General features: G+C 43.7%; 1 protein-coding gene across 1 annotated transcript; it reads right to left on the reverse strand.

Annotated features, from left to right (window-relative positions):
* Nucleotides 1-1013: 1013 nt before the first annotated feature.
* On the reverse strand, nucleotides 1014-8185 carry LOC145984250 (uncharacterized). Its single transcript, XM_083117852.1, has 2 exons — nucleotides 8110-8185; nucleotides 1014-2012 (listed from the first exon to the last, which is right to left on the reverse strand). The coding sequence occupies exons 1-2, from the start codon at nucleotides 8119-8121 to the stop codon at nucleotides 1242-1244; spliced, it is 783 nt and encodes a 260-aa protein (XP_082973978.1). The 5' UTR covers nucleotides 8122-8185; the 3' UTR covers nucleotides 1014-1241.
* Nucleotides 8186-17160: the final 8975 nt, after the last annotated feature.

The following is a 17160-nucleotide window of genomic DNA, read 5'->3' on the forward strand; positions in this document are numbered from 1 at the left end:
ACTGAATTAGTGAAGAGTTCATGAAATAGTAAAAACTCTTCTCACTGCTCTGTTGTGAGACGGAAATAAAGAGCTTTTCTATTATCACATTCACCCTCAAGACCTTAAGACTTGGAACTGCGTTTACGGCAAATGGTAATTCGTAAATGACAAATGTCATTTTACAAATGCCAGGTAGAATCTTGCTATTGGATATTCAGTCCCATAGACTGTACAAATATTAGTATAGTTGTAGTATGCTTACATATCTTCCACCTGTCCCACCCGTCATACTCCTAACTTATACACGTAGATATTTATGTCAATCACTATTTTAAACGAATGAACATGTTGGTGGACCACCCAAGATAATTTACGTAATCCTGTACTGTCTGGATAATTCTGAGAGTGAAAATTTGTAATTTCAGTTTGCAATACTTCCTGAGGTATTGAAATAATACGTCTTATCACAGCTGATTGGTACTGCGAAGTCATTTATATAATACATGTATTTACTTACTACTTACTCTGCATAACATTTATAATAACTTATCTAGTACATACACATGAAAACCACCTCTCCCTACGTTAATGTATAATAGAATCCATATAATTTTTAATAAAGGTAGAGGTTATAAAGTGTTAAATCTATTAAATATCACATTTTTCTCTATCTCTTAACTTGTCTTCATGTGCCTACCTTCTGACAGGCCATTTTCATCACACGACTTGCTGTGGGATTTATTTCGGAATTTGCATGAGCACACATGTGTGCACGTATGTTTATTGTTTCTAGAAGCACATTTTTTTAGTTCATACAAATCCTGAAAAATAATCTGTGCAGAGAGATGGAGAGGTCGAAGACTTGATGAGTCACTCTTAGTTTTCATGCAGAAATCTCTTAATCTACACGCTAAGAGATTCGGTTGAATGATACGTTGAATACAATGAGGGGGTTTCAAATTCTTCCAGGTAATACGCTTTCCAGTCAATGTATACTCTCTTTGTGAGACAGAGTAAATGATGAAAACAGGTGTTTTTCAAATATTTATTTGAACATGTAAGAAGTTGATACACACAGAGTGAGTAAATCCCTTTTGTGCATAATGATAACAGCAATATAAAGATTTACTATGAATACTACAGAGTAACTCGTTTACGAAAATAAATACTATATAGATGAAGGAAGATATGCAAACGATAGCTAACTCCTGCGTATGAAATATTTTACATAAGTAAACGTTATAGGAACCTATAAGGACTTAATAAGCGTAGTTGACACCGTAACCTTGGAAGGTCATATGGGCAACGGTGGGGGCAGCGGAGTAAGCTACACCCAAAAGACCGCCATGTGGGGTGGCGACGGCAGTCTTAACAGCTGGGGCGGCGTATCCGTGGTAACCAGCAACGGCTGGCGCGGCAATGGCAGTCTTAGCGAAGGCTGGAGCGGCGTATCCGGGGTAAGCAGCAACGGCTGGCGCGGCAATGGCAGTCTTAGCGAAGGCTGGAGCGGCGTATCCGGGGTAAGCAGCAACGGCTGGCGCGGCAATGGCAGTCTTAGCGAAGGCTGGTGCGGCGTATCCGGGGTAAGCGGCAACCGCTGGAGCTGCAATGGCAGTCTTAGCGAAGGCTGGGGCGGCATATCCGTGGTAAGCTGCAACGGCTGGTGCTGCAATGGCAGTCTTAGCGAAGGCTGGGGCGGCGTATCCGGGGTAAGCGGCAACGGCTGGAGCGGCGTATCCGTGGTAAGCACCAACAGCTGGCGTGGCAATGGCAGTTTTAGCGATGGCTGGGTAAGCGAGAGCATCGTTGCTCACGCGGGTGTCGTACTTGCGGACGCTGGAGTATGGGGTGTCGATGGTCTTCTGGTAAGTTGAAACCTGGCCCAAGTTACCGAAAGACCTGAAGGTGTTGGAAGCTTGCGAGGTGATGGTAGGGCTTGCAACGGCTACGGATGGAGCTCCATATGTAGCGTAAGCAGGTCCTACGACTCCGGCGTTGGCCACAGCCAGGAGAGCAATGAAAACAACAAGCTGGAAGAAGAGAAAGACTTCATAAGTCACAGTTTCATTCAGCTGGAAAATATTTTTGTATAATAATGAAGTTTATTTAAGAAGTATCAAATATGAACATTTAATCCAAAATATTTGTAAGTTTATCAGCGATCGTGCGTCAGTATAGAAAGTGACAAGCAAGCGATACAGATACGAGGGAAGTCTGTTGTATCATATAACACCACCGTAGGTTGGTTACGAGTATAGAAACTGGATCATCATCTGAAACCTAACCCTCTTTTGTAAGACAACTATTGAACGGCATTCTGCGTTTTTATATTGATATTACCAGTCATGCTTTTTCAAGGAATAGATTTGACACAGATTGGGCACAATTGATCACTATTTGTTATTTCTCATATTTTCAAGAATGTTACATTCTCATTTCATAAGCTGGAGTTCCCAGCTATGATTGACGTTTCCTGGACATCCTAGTTGAATGGCGTTACGCAATCTAAGCATTCTTGTAAGAGATGATAAACATGAGGTTCCTGACGTACTGGAAAATTAATATTACATGACATCATGTCATATCATATTACCATCTTGCATAAAGCTATCTGTGGTTACCTCTTGAGCTCACACAGATCTTCTATTTCAGTCCCTTAGTATGTAAAAAGTGAAGTGTCGGTAGCTAACGCCCACAGTTAGTTGGATTTTAACTTGAACACAAATATATTAAAGGTTTTCATTCACACGTTGTGTGCCTATAAAAATAAAGGTTTATATATATAAATATATATATAAATAATATATCTTCACACACTTCACAGTTACGTCGAGACTATTTTTCTAGACACAATAAGGCGTGGACTTCGTGATCCAATCACCAGAATTGTTTCACTTATGGAGAAAAACATTGAACAGAGTAATCCCCTATAGGAATGATCGTGACGAAACAGTTTTCACAATCGCTCGGGCTAGAAAGATTAGTTTCAATAACACTCAGGTCACCCACGTTGTCCTCAAAATGCACGACGGCGTTGTGATATGGTTGTGATATGTTCATTGTGTTATCAAAAGACTCACTCTCCCATATATTAATTTCCTACTCGCATACTTGTTTTCTTTAGACATTGGGTTCGGCAACTTTGGTCCTTGAACTGAAGTAGCGCGCACAAGAGTTATCGTGTCGACAAATTGATTTGCTCAAGCGAACTTAATCTGACAAGCAAACTTTCCAGTATTGTCAGTGTAACGAAACTTGATTTATTTGCTTGTCAAGTAGTGCTAAGTAAAATATAACACTTAAAAATTTCGAAATGATTATAAAAGGAACGAAATGATAAAGGTAGCAACGAAGAAGAGAAAATCAAAGTTTATTTCAAGTGCATCTTGTGTTTAGAAAGGCTAATCGGAACAGGATCTACAGTTTAAAGCGGGACCCGAACCACAATGCAGCTATACGGGGAATCGAATCCGCTACCTTCCTCTATCAAAGGAGCGCCATGCCCGATGGCGTAATTCTAACGTGTTGTAATCAATGAACCCATCCCCAGTGAGGGACACTGCACAGCGGTTCGGATACCACTTTAAACTTTATTTCCAGTCCAGATTTTATTATTAGAGAGATAGAGGCGTTCCATTCTGAATCCAGATTCCAATAAAAAATTATGTAGGATTCGAATATGGATCTGAATCCTGTATCCAGGATTCGATATCCGAATACCGAATGGTATATCCGGTATCCAAATACCGAATCATGTATTCAGTTTAAGAATACCGAATCGTGTATCAAATATCCGAATCATGAGTCCGATATCCGAATACCGAATCCGTATTCTGAAAATTTGAATTGGTTTACCGGAACAATTCTTATTGTATATATTTGTTATATATTAATTAGATATAATATAAATAAAATACCAATGCAGGCGTGCAAATAAAACGAAAATAAAAGTTCGACAAGTTGAAATTTTGAGCCAATTTCTATGTATGTAAAAAAAAAGTTGGTTTACCGGCGGTAACACATATGACATGTGAGAATACGCCACTGACCCTAATTTAGTTAAAGTAGATTTACGCAAACCATAGAGATAGAAAAAAAACAGAGAAGAGAGAACAGATAGAGACAATTTATCGCCTTTGGTCGTGCTTCTCCAGAAAACCACGGGCCACTATGATGACAAACATGTTTTTCCTAAGCGCTTCGGTATTTTGAATTCAGAATTGGTCGCGATGCTCTCAAGCCCCTTATTTGCTGAACGCGCCGCACGTGAGAAAAGTTCACCCGACGAGATGGTTGTGTTCGGTAGAGCAAGGCGATATTTTATACCAGCTTAATTAATGGAACAACCATTTTTCGTATCCAGGCAACCGAAATCCGGGCATTGCTTTTACGACGAGTTTGTACAATCGATTTCTGCTCTCGGGAACACACATGGACTGCACGGAGGAGACCGAATGACTACAATGCATCCAACGGAGAAATCGGGACTGGGCCTACAGTTTAAAGTGGGATCCCATCCACTAAGTGCCTCCACCGGGTATCGAGCTCGGACCTCTTCGTACCCAAGCACCAGTTTGATGCATTTTTTATATCATTTCGTCGCATGAGTTCCAGAGCAACGTACCTCCAAAAATGTGGTTTTCAGTTTTGTTTAAATAAACTCCTGTCGGACACATTCCTAAGAATACATTATTTCCTCTCTCCTTTAAGTTTGATAAATCAAAGTTACTTCCTTGGTTAACGCCAAAGTGCATCATGTGATGCACTTGAGCATTTCTTTCTATGTCAAGATATACTTTAATGCATCAGTTGTTGTGTTCCTTGATGCACTTTCCTGCATCGTTCTCGATTATACACTTAAACATTTGGCCGGTTAGCACAGCGTGCTATGTCGCTAGAGGTCCCGGATTCGAATATCGACTCAGGCATGGGTGTTTTTTGTGAGTGTCCCTTCATCAATTTCATCATATCATCACTCATCGCGATTAGCCAAAAGTGCTAGAAAAGCGACGTAAAATAAATCAATAAAACAACAACACCAAGAATGAGAACCTTTCACACGTTTTATGTATGTCCTGTCCAGGGAATCTCTGGAGCAATTCTCTGCGCAAGTAGTGACGCGAGAGGGCTCCACCAATGAACACGTGAATGGGAATGTGATTGCGTGGAGGGGGAAGCGACAGCAGTTACCAGCCTTCACAGCAGCAAGTACTGCTTCGCTCTGCCCTCTCGGCTCCCCTCCCCTTCTCTGCCGCTATGCGCGGCCTTGCTCCACAGATAACAGGGATAGAGTACAGTCTTAAGCTGTTGAAGTGCTGGTTCCGCTTCTCAAGTGATTTTAGCTCGTCCCTTGTCTCTATGGTAACTGACAGTGGATTGCATTGCCTTTGACAAGAACGTGACTCTGGAGGCTGTTCGGTTATTCGCTCTCTGGCGCGCTCCAAGCACGTTGCATCATCCGAACGATTTGTGTAGCGAAACCTCTTTGGTGACTCAGAAGGATCACACACTGAGAGTTTGTTGTCAAGGCTTACAACACGTTACAACATGTTCACAAGTAATCAATCAATCGCAGATATGTCATAGCTTACCGATGTATCTCTTCTGAGTTAAGAGTTTTTGTTTTATTTCCACTTGATGCACAGGTCGGGAATGAACCTACAGTTTAAAGTGAGATCCGAACCACAATGTGCCTCCGTCGGGTATCGAACCCGCAACCCCTTTTGCTTGCAAGGCGACGACGTTACCAATACAGCATCAAGAAGGCGAAAAGATAATGTGAAGTGATATCACACATTGGCGAAATGTGAGTTGTTGATTTGTATTATTTTACTTCGCTTTTCTGTCACTTTTTGCTAATCGCAAGGATGAGGATGAGTGACGATATGAAGATAAACTTAAAATAACACCCACGCCTAGGACGGGATTCGAATCCGGCACCCCTGGCGTTGAAGCTCGCTGTACTAACCACGTGATCTCCACCGTTAGAGATTAAGACGTAACAGCAGGACCTTCATTTTTTGTTCCAAATCCTCAGGAAGTTTCTAAAGGCCACCGCAAGAATTTCCTGTCAGTTCAAACCGCCCCAAGCAGTATTAACTCATTCGATTTCCCTCAAATTTATGAAGGTTGGGTGCCTTACTTTCGTTTACAAGCCAGACACCCTACATCCAATACATAAACGTGTTCTTTCTCGACAATTGTTTGAGCTGCGTTTAAGGACGAATATGGAGAGTAAATAAGAGAAAATCTTCCAACATGCTTCCTGATTCGCTTTTCATGCCACTTACCATGCTTCTATGAGTAACCGTGCCATTGACAGGGCGTCGACGTCAACATAATAAGCGCTTATGATACCATAAAGATGGTTGCAGTGTTCTATATGCAGACGATACTTTCAATATGTGATGAAATGGGATTTGACATCTAGGAATATACTGTATTCCCCCAGTAAGACTAATACATGCACGAAGCGCTTGATAAAAATTTACCATTTTCTAATGGGCGGTACGGTGAAATGCATAAGTAATGCCAGGCAACATGTTCACTTTGTTTTACTCAATTCGAGTTTCAATAATGAATAAAACCGTCAACAAAGGAGTTGACATCCTATGCTTCAGCCCCGGTACAAGTCCATTTCTTAAAATAAAAAAAAATATGAATGAAATTTGTGATGAAGAATTTTCTTGCTAATACTTACGTATCCGACTGTAACTGTCATCAATGTGTATCTGTGGAATGAAGGAAGCAGCGGTATGGTGCCGATCACAATCCCGTCACTATATCCGAGATCGATGATGTGTGGAACCTTAGCTCTCAATGCAGAAGGAACAACTGTATTTCCACTTGTCCAGATTGATCACAACAGCTAAACACAATTCCGGACATTTTGTGGGTGTTGGAAGATAATCAGAAATATGGCTTGATTGATTTAATTTTTGTTATTTATCGCCACTTTTTTCTACTTTTGGGTAATCGCGAAGATGAGAATGAGTGGTGATATGATGAAATTGATGAAGGGACAGTCACCAAAGAAAAAAACATGCCCAGGCCGGGATTCGAACCCGAGAACCTGGCGTCGTAGCGTGCTGTGATAACCACTCCACCACGGAGGTCAACAATCGGAAATATGGATAGATTGGGCAGAGTTGCATATTTTGCGTTGCCTTTCTGCCTATCCAGGTTATTTGCAATGATGAGGGTGAACGTGTCTAGTGGGCAATAGCAGAGGAACACCCATACCTAGACAGGGACTCGAATCCGGAACCTTCTACATTAAGACGAGACGATTCAACGTCCTCTTCTACCGTGCTAATGATCCCATTGAAAGTCTATAGCGTTGCTACAACCGAGAATTGTTCGTAACTGTACAAGACAAAGGGAATTACTGGCGGTAGATCTCCAGATAAAACACTTTTGACAAAAAGCAACGATGAGGATAATTGATATGATGAAGGGGGGCTCGCAAAGAACACACTTGTCCATGACCGAACCCGGGACCCCTTTCGCTGTAGCGCGCTGTGCTAACGACACCGCCGCGGAGGTCAGCACTTTTTATAAGAGCTATACCCTGTCCCAACTATCTCTGGAGCAAGGCCGAGAAGGGGGCATTCGAGTGGGTGGAGCGAAGCCGTACATGCTACTGAGAAGGCTGGTAACAGAAGTCACTTTCCCCCTCCACGCAATTCCGTTCCTCTCACGTGCCCATTGGTGGAGCCGTCTCGTGTCACTACTTGCGCAGAGACTTGTTTTCGTTTGCTTGATCCAGAGATAACCGGGACAGAGTATAGCGTTGCTTTTCTGCCACTTTTGACTAATCGCAACGATGAGGATGAATGATATGACGAAATTGATGAAGCGAGACTCGCAAGGATCACCCATGTCCAGGACCGAACTCGGGACCCATGCCTCGTAGCGCGCTGTGGTAACGACTCCACCAGTGTAGTCGGCACTTTTCAGAAGAGCTAGTGAGAAGTTTCAGATCATCTCAACAAGTATGTGCTTGCAATTTCCCTTTTCAAGTTTCGCAGTCACACACCGCAGGTTCAAGGCGTATCTTCAGTATCCACACCAAAATCCGAAGCACCAAACGCACCACAGTACCATAAATAATCCTCAGGCGCTTACCTTGAAAGACATTTTGTTTTGAAGGATCTGTTCTATCACCACAGAAACACTAACGTCCCAAAGACACTGAGTGACGATGCTGTGGCGAACGCTCACTTTTATACAGAAACTTTTGAGGACAACGGATCTATGAAAGCAGGGAGTGGCACCGAGTCTACGAAAGGGAGAGGGTTCCACACTACAATACGCCTTTACCTAATCACAAACATACTTTCCCCTTCAAAAATACCGTTGCTTACCTCATAGGCTCTTGCATATTTCTACTAAACTTAGGGTACCACTCCCTCTCCGCAAATCTTAATCCCAGGTGTGCGCTCATTATCCCTACTTCGAACCTCCTCGCAGACACGAGACAAAAAAAAAAAAAGAGCGGAATTTTCCACAAGTTTCCGGAAACCTGAGATCGCCTCTAATCGGAGCAGTTTGGGTGGACCGACGCGCAACCTTTTTTGTCCACGAAATAGAATTTAAGGCGCTAACTCCTCCTGTTGTTCTTGTTCACGCCTCCCTGATTCAACGTCTGTAAAGTATCCCTCCAGGGCTCGCTCACTACGTCATCGTTGCCCTCCAGTCGCCTCTTTCCAGAGCTTAAAAACAGTGTTTTGTCTCGTGAAATATTCCTCTTACATCAGCAGCTAAAGATACCTTTTGGTATAGAAAGTGCTGTTGCTCCAATCAATAATGTGGAGAAGGAGATACGATTTTTTTTTCTTTAACAAGTTTTGAGGATCTGGTGTTATGCGGTCAAATATTAGTTTCTCATTCTGTCGAAAGCTGTCTGTTCGCATAGCTTCAGGTGTTGGGTTGGGAGGGGGAGGAGGCGGTGGGATGTTGCCGAAGCAGAAGGCTTCATTAGGCCTCCGCTGATTAAACTATTAGTAATTAAGTGTCGTAAGTTATTAATACGCTGTGATTATGTATGCTGATATCTTTATGTAGGACACGCCTCTCTCTCTCTCTTGTTTGGGCTTCCGGACATTTGCTCATGTAACTATGCTCCTAGGAGGAGAGATTTCGCTGTATTGAATGGACACAGGTCATATGACAACTGCATCGTACAGCGCAAGGATATTCAACAGAAACTAAACGTATGCCTTGTGGAAACACATTTTGGACCTTTTCTCTTTACACCCTCTGTTTTGCGCTCCACACCACTAACTTCCTCTCAACAGTTGTAATAATAATACTACTAATATGAAAATGTGGTACGTTTTGCGATAAAGTGATAAGCTTCGATGTTTTTCATTGCCAGGCTTAAAGATGGCTAAATGTTCTAGGAAGCGATGCCAGATTTGAACAAAAAAGTTTTTATTCTGTGTGTTGATATTATTTGTGAAGCATGTTGTATTCTTGTAACAAATTGTTATTCTATGAAGGAAATGTCAAAAGGATCAATTGAGATAATACTTTACGATCTTATGGCGTTGGTCGATTTATTCAAGGACAGTTGGTTTAATTTTACAGTTATGTACAAACTATACACCTCTTCTCATTTGCCCACATGTTATACAACTTAAAAATCAATTTCTTTTGAAGCAACGATGTTCTTCTTCCTGTTTAACTATCCTCCCATACATTACACATGAAACTACTCATATTTCCTTCTTATCACGTTCTTGATTTCACATTTTATACTATGGTCATTTTCTATATTTTCGTTATTATAGACTAGAAGTTTATTGATACATTAACCAAGTACGGATAGATTTTTTTCAAATTTGCGTGTCTTTTCCCTTTGGAAAAATTCATATGCTTGCAATTAAATAATTCATTTCACTTGATTTGAATATGACTGGTGAAGTTTTATAGTGAATATAAATGCATATATGGGACGTTAGTGCATATTTGAGCTTAACGAGCATATAATTGCATGTATTGTAATTGTTCGTTTCGTGTGTGTCTGTTTTGCCTTTTAGTTCTTTGTGTCAAAACTAATCAATAGTCAGTCACCAATAGTGAACGTGTGCACTAGTTGGGTCCAAGATATTCGAAAACTTGAAACTATATGTGTTGGAACATCTAAAATAAATAATTCACATTTTCAGTTACCAGTGACAGAAGAAGAGGTGTCATTGCTAGCTGATTAGCTTTTGATATGACATCTTCAGAAATTTGCATGCGCCTGTGTTTGAGCAAATACATGTATAGTGGATAAGAGAGCATTCCTCCTTCTTAATTGGAAATATGTAATACCAAATTTCACACTGTCGGCCTCCCTGGCGGAGTTGTTATCAGTGCGCTACGACTCCTTGGGTCCCTGGTTTGAATCCCGGCCTGGATGTTCTTTGTGAGTGTACCTTAATCAATTTCATCACCCATCCTCATCTTCGCGATTAGTCAGAAGTGGCAGAAGTGTGAAGTAAAATAAACTAAATCAACGAAGCAAAGTTCTCTGCTTCAACAGCGAAGAGAAGACGATGCAGTTAGCACTGATGCCAGTTATTAATCAAATCCACTCTGAGCCTGAAAGGATCATGGTTATTTTTAACTACAGGGACCTGAAGAAGAAGTCGATACTTCTGAAAGAAGCTTCACACTGTTCTAAAAACATGTGGCCTGTGTAAATTACTATGTGATTCACCATCAATTATTCAAAATAATACCTGTAATATCAAACTGAATACTTTAAGGGTGGTTTCACACATACAACGGATAAGGTTACAAGGCATTAAAGGCCATCGTGAACTGCTATCTGCTTTTTGCCGTAACAACAACGCAAAGCGTTCTCAAAGCTGAGAAAACCTGGAGAAGAGCTAACTGAACGACTGTTGAGGTATTGATTGATTGATTGATTGATTTAAAATTGTTTGGGTGCGTCGGCACTTAAGGCCATTTTGCACCCTTCTATGTATACGGGGAAATAGCCCCTTATCTAAAATTCTGACTTGATTTTAAAAAAGGGGGTGTAAATAGCCCCTTAGGAAAAAATAAAAGTGCAGGTTGTAAAAAGACCTGCACGATACAAACACAACACATTAAAAAGTCAGAACAAACAAACTAAAAACCTCCTTACAGATGGTGGAAGAGTCCAGCTCTTCGTAAAAAACTAAAAACATTTGATAAAATATTGCTGTCATCACCCAAGAGGGATGACAAACAGCCAGAAAGGTTAAAAGTCTGCCGGAGGTAAGCAAGATCGACACATTCAACGAGAATGTGTCGGATGCTTAAAATAACATTACAAGTACGACACAACGGAGGGTCCAGCCCTTGCAGTAGGTGACCATGCGTGAGACGGCTGTGTCCTATACGCAGGCGGGTAAGAATAACGTCTTCTCGCCGAGAGGGACGAGACGAGGAACGCCAAACACCTATGGTGGGCTTAACAGCGTGAAGCTTGTTCCCCGTTTCCACATCCCACTCGGTCTGCCAAGTGTCAAGAAGGCGAGAACGGAACACATTCTGCAGGTCGCTAGATGGCAAAAGGTGGACGAGAACGTCGCCATCTGCATCAGCAGACTTCGCGGCAGCATCAGCTGCTTCGTTCCCCTGGATGCCCACGTGGCTAGGGACCCAACAGAAGTGTACGTCTGTGCTGGCAGATAAGGACACAAGCCGTCTGAATATGCGTTGCGCTACGGGATGCCGGGAATACGGCGAATCCAGAGACTGCAACACGCTGGTCGAATCACAGCACACAAGGACTTTCTTCAGACCATTGACGTCTGCAAAGTCCAGTGCCTTTAGAATGGCGTACAACTCTGCCGTATAGATGGAACAGGCAGGATGTAGCAAGTAACTGGAACTTTGAGAGTCTAGGACGAAGGCGCAACCAACTGATTCGAATGTCTTGGACCCATCCGTGTAAAACACATTAAAATTGGGGTGCTTGGCACGAAGTTCTAAAAACCGTTGCTGGTATACAACCATTGGTGTCTCTGACTTTGGAAGAGCAGTCAGAGAAAAATCGATAGAAGGTGCAGGAAACTCCCACGTAGGGAGAGGCGAAATGAGTGGAGAGACGCCAGGAAGATCACTGTCAACACCAAGTGCTGACAGGATCTCGTCTGCACGAACACCAAATGGTCTAGTGACACTAGGGTGGAGCCGATACCTTGCCAGCCTACCCTCGTCTGAGATGGTGTGGAATGAAGGATGTGAAGGCATCGAGCGAAGATGGAGGAAGTAGTTAACTACCAGCCGCTGTCTTCGCAGAGACAGCGACGGCTCAGATGCCTCTACATACAAACTGGCGACTGGACTGGTCCGAAAGGCACCAGTGCACACACGTATACCAGCATGGTGGACGGTGTCTAGGATGCGAAGTCTAGATGGGCGGGCAGAAAAATACACAACACATCCATAATCTAGCTTCGACCTGATGAGTGCACGGTATAGGCGAAGCAATACCGTCCTATCAGCACCCCAAGAAGTATGAGATAAAACGCGTAGAAGGTTGAGAACTCGAAGACAAGAGAATTTTAACTGGCGAAGGTGAGGGAGCCATGTTAATTTCTTATCGAAAATGAGGCCCAGGAAGCGGACCTCATTCACGAAGCACAGGGGAGATTTCCCCATGTACAGGTCAGGATCGAAATGACATGTACGCTGACGACAAAAGTGAACACACACGGATTTCTCGGATGAGAAGGTGAAACCTGTTTGGGAGGACCACTCAACCAAACGGTTTATCGTCAGTTGGAGTTGACGAGAAGCTGACGCGAGATTCCGTGAGCGACAAAAGATCGTGAGGTCATCTACATACAGTAGACCATGTACAGGGGCAACAATGCTTGCCATAACGCTGTTCACTGCTATGGCAAACAGAGTCACACTTAATACGCTGCCCTGCGGAACACCGTTCTCTTGTTCGTGAAGCTCCGAAAAGGAGTTCCCAACACGTACGCGGAAAAAACGATCGGATAAAAAGTTTTTAATAAAGTACGCCATATGGCCACGCACGCCCCAAGAATGGAGCTGTTTTATGATGCCAAAGCGCCACGTTGTGTCATATGCTTTTTGGAGGTCAAAGAAAACTGCAACTAAATGTTCCTTGTTGAGAAATGCATCCTGAATGTGTGTTTCCAGCTGAACCAGATGGTCCAGTGTGGAACGGTTGGAGCGAAAACCACATTGAAAATTACTTATCAATGAGTTTTCCTCCAAAAACCAGGTGAGACGCTTGTTGATCATGCGTTCCATCAACTTGCACACACAGCTAGTTAAGGCAATAGGCCTGTAACTCGAGGCTGCGGTGCGTTGTTTACCTGGTTTCAGGATGGGAACAATAATAGCTTCTTTCCAGGAAGTGGGGAAAGAGTCCTCTAACCAAAGCCTGTTAAATACCGCCAGAAGGAAATTTCTTGCTCCAATGGGCAGATGACGAAGCATCTCATAGTGGATCTTGTCCACTCCAGGAGCTGTATTCTTTGAATCTCGAAGCGCCTGATCGAACTCCCGTTCAGTGAATGGAGAGTTGTATGGCTCGTTGTTATGACTTCGAAAAACTAGAGGGCGTCGTTCTTGACGGTCCTTCTCACGGCGGAAACGTGGTTCATAATTTTCAGAGCTAGACGCATCAGAAAACTGCGTGGCCAAGATATTAGCTATGTCTCCAGAATCGGTGTGCAACGTCCCGTCGTGCTCCAGAGCGCTCAGAGGAGTAGATGCACCCCCCTGGATGCGACGTACTTTGGTCCAAACGGCTTTCGACGAAGCCTGCTTCGTCAGGGAAGACACGTATTGGACCCAGCACGCCTTCTTACTGGCTCGGATGAGCCGACGGGCACGGGCACGCTTAATGCGGAACTGCTCTAGGTTTGCGGCAGTGTGGTTTCTATTAAATCGATCGAGAGCATGATTGCGTTCCTTGATGGCTGCACTGATCTCCGCAGTCCACCATGGGACTGGTCGTCGCCTCGCAGGTCCACATGGATGTGGAATGGAGGCGCGTGCAGCATCATGCACTCGTGACACAAAGACATCTAAGGCGTCGATTGGTGGTAGAGTCGACGCAAGATCGATTTCAAGGTCCACTGCACGCTCGAAGGCATCCCAGTCGGCCCGACTGAGATGCCAGTGAGGGTGTTGTTCACGTGAGTGCTGAAGATGTTCGAAGGTAAGAATGAGAGGGAAGTGATCACTCCCACAGAGATCAGGGTGAACGCTCCAAGATGTGGTAGGAGCAAGGCTGGGACTGCAGAAGGACAAGTCCAACGCAGAGTGTGTGCCTGAGGAAGGACTGAAATATGTGGGAGTCCCATCATTCAGCAACGTTAAAGCTGATGCCTCACGGAATTGATCTACAATTTGACCCCGGGGCTCTGTACGAACGGAGCCCCACAAACGATTGTAGGAATTAAAATCGCCCAAAAGAACTACAGGAGACGGAAGTTGGTCGAAAATAGAAAGGAGGTCGTCAAGAGAGAATCGCTCCTCCCTTGTGATGTAGACACAGCACACAGATATTGGCTGTGGTAGATGGACCCGCACAGCGACCGCTTGGAGGGGGGTGGTGAGAAAGATTGGCGTTGAGTGGATGTTATCTCGAACACCGATTGCAACACCACCGTGTGCACGACGACCCTCAGGAAGCTTGTCGGTGCGGTAAAGTGTGTATCCGTTGAGAATCACTGATTCATTTGGACGAAAATGTGTCTCTTGGAGACATATGATGGCAGGGTCAAATTCAGATATTAAGATTTGCAGTTCCTCGAGATGTGTACGGAAACCGTTAAGGTTCCATTGGAGACAATAAGCCATAGCGGGAGGTATTATAGTTACCTTTTGAGGCGTACTCTGTTTCTAGGCCCTGTCACCTTGATAAATTCTTCATCCGCGGCTTCGTCTTGTATCATGTCCTCAGGTAAGGACACAGAGGGCGAAGGGGATGAAGAAGGGGGAGTGGGGGCGGGTGCTTTGAGCGCCCGCCGGGCAGCTTTGAGCTGCGCCTTAAGTTTCAGGGTGGTGGCTGCCACCCTGACTGGAGAGCTACTGGTCTTGAGGAAGTATTCTTTACTATGTACCTGCTTGAACTTTTTCTCCGTGGAGCGAGGAGTGGTTGCTGATTTCCTCGAAGCAGGACGAGCTACTACAGGAAGCGTTGTTGTTTGAGTGGACACGTCGCTGGTTTGTACACCTACACTGCGACGGCTAAGAGCAGCTGCAGCAACTGTAGCGAATGGCACAGGTAAACTAGTGCGTATGCTGTCACGGAGACGTTGTTTTGCTTCACCAGCAGAGATTTTCTCTGTGACGACCAACTCTCTGATTTTCTTCTCTTGTTGGAAAGAGGGGCAGTCACGATGCCAGACTGGGTGCTCGCCTTGGCAGTTAATGCATTTGGGACCTGAAGAACAAGGTTCGGTCCCATGATCAGGCTTACTACACTTACCACAAAGGGCGGTAGTGGCCTTGCAGGAAGGCTGAGTGTGCCCAAAGTGCTGGCATTTGAAACACCACATCGGGTTAGGGATGTACGGACGGACTTTGAGTCTCAAATATCCTGCCCGTACAATATCTGGGAGAGTGGTGGTTTGAAACGTCACTATGAGTGAAGCAGTTGGTACTAGTTCTCCGGACTTACGCGTCTTTATTCGCTGCACTGCGGTCACATGTTGGTCTGAGAGTGCTTCAAGAATCTCTTCCTCCTCAGCATTTAGCAGATCCCAGTTGCGAATCACACCTCTACTACTGTTAAGTTGACGGTGAGGTTCAACATTAACAGGGAAGTCGCCCAAAGATCTTAGCTTTAAAAGGTTGTTTGTCTGGCGATCTGTGCTGGTCTGGATCAGTAGACTCCCGTTTCTTAGCTTTTTTATTTCTGGTACATCTGAACCAGCGGCGTAGTCTAGCTGCTTCTTGATCAGAAATGGTGACAAGTCCTTTAATGTAGCTGCTGGATGTTTCTTGGTTGTTGCAGATTCATCGTTACTATCGGTCTTCTGCACTATACTAATTACAAGATAACGTGGCACGTTACTTGTCTTTTCCATTACCTGAAGCGGGCTCGAAGGCCGCGCTCGTTTTGGGGGTTTCCCCCCGTTTGAGTTGTTTTTTGTACCCATATACAAAGAATATTTTAAGTGGAGGGTCCATAAAATGTCGCCTCGACATGCCCTCTATGCCGAGGAAGGCCTACCCCCAAAAATGGAGGCTACTCGAGGACCAAACCGAAATCCCCGAGGCCACGTTCGCGACTGCACCTACCCCTGCAGCCAACACTGTCCCATCGGCACGTGCAACTCACACCTTGGGATAGGGTTTTTTTATCGAGGTTGTCTCCTCTAGCAGGACCCTTAGGATTCATACGTTTCAGTCTTCTTTTGTCACTGGGAAGTGTTAGTTTTCTCTTTGTTGGTTTGGAGCACAACCATTTATCAACGCATCCAAAGTGAACATGGAAAAGAAGTGCTTTTTCTGTTCTAAATTATTTGATTATCGTTAATTCTGTGCCTGTATCCCCTATCCATAGTATTTCACTATGATATGTTTTATTGAGGGAAAGGGGAGGGGTTGATCAGGGCTTTCGTGAATCTTGTGCTATGGTGTGTAAAGTACACAGTACTGTGTGGAGTTGTTAACTTGTTATTGACATTGTGCAGTTATAACTATTGCATGATGATACTGCTGTCTGAGACAAAAACCTAAAATACCGATAAGACACAACAATGAGTCACCATTTTTGGCTTTGTTAGTGATCTTTATTCTTAAAATAAAAACAATAGATATGCAAACATTTTTCACTGGCGATTCTGAGAAATTACGTATGTAGGTACCCAAGCAGGAAATGTGGGTTTTTACATAAGAATTCCTTCAAGCATTGGAATAATGTGGGTAGTACTGTGTCCCGAGATTATTGGTGAGTTTACTGATGTATGCAGACAAAATACACACATTTTAAGACACGCGTATAACATTTTTCGTGCATAGTTTAAGTGCGTATTTTGGCCTTTTTAGTGCATATAATAGACAGCCTAGTCACAGCAGATGAAAAACAAACATGGAGGTTTAAGCGCAACATTAAAATAACTTGATAAACTTTTAATTTAAAGCTACATCCATGTACAGTCACGGACACTTCTGGGTCGTAACAGGCCCATATACTTTCAA

This window comes from Lepisma saccharinum, chromosome 1, assembly GCF_977018435.1.
Source record: "Lepisma saccharinum chromosome 1, izLepSacc3.1, whole genome shotgun sequence".
Classification (NCBI taxonomy): domain Eukaryota; kingdom Metazoa; phylum Arthropoda; class Insecta; order Zygentoma; family Lepismatidae; genus Lepisma; species Lepisma saccharinum.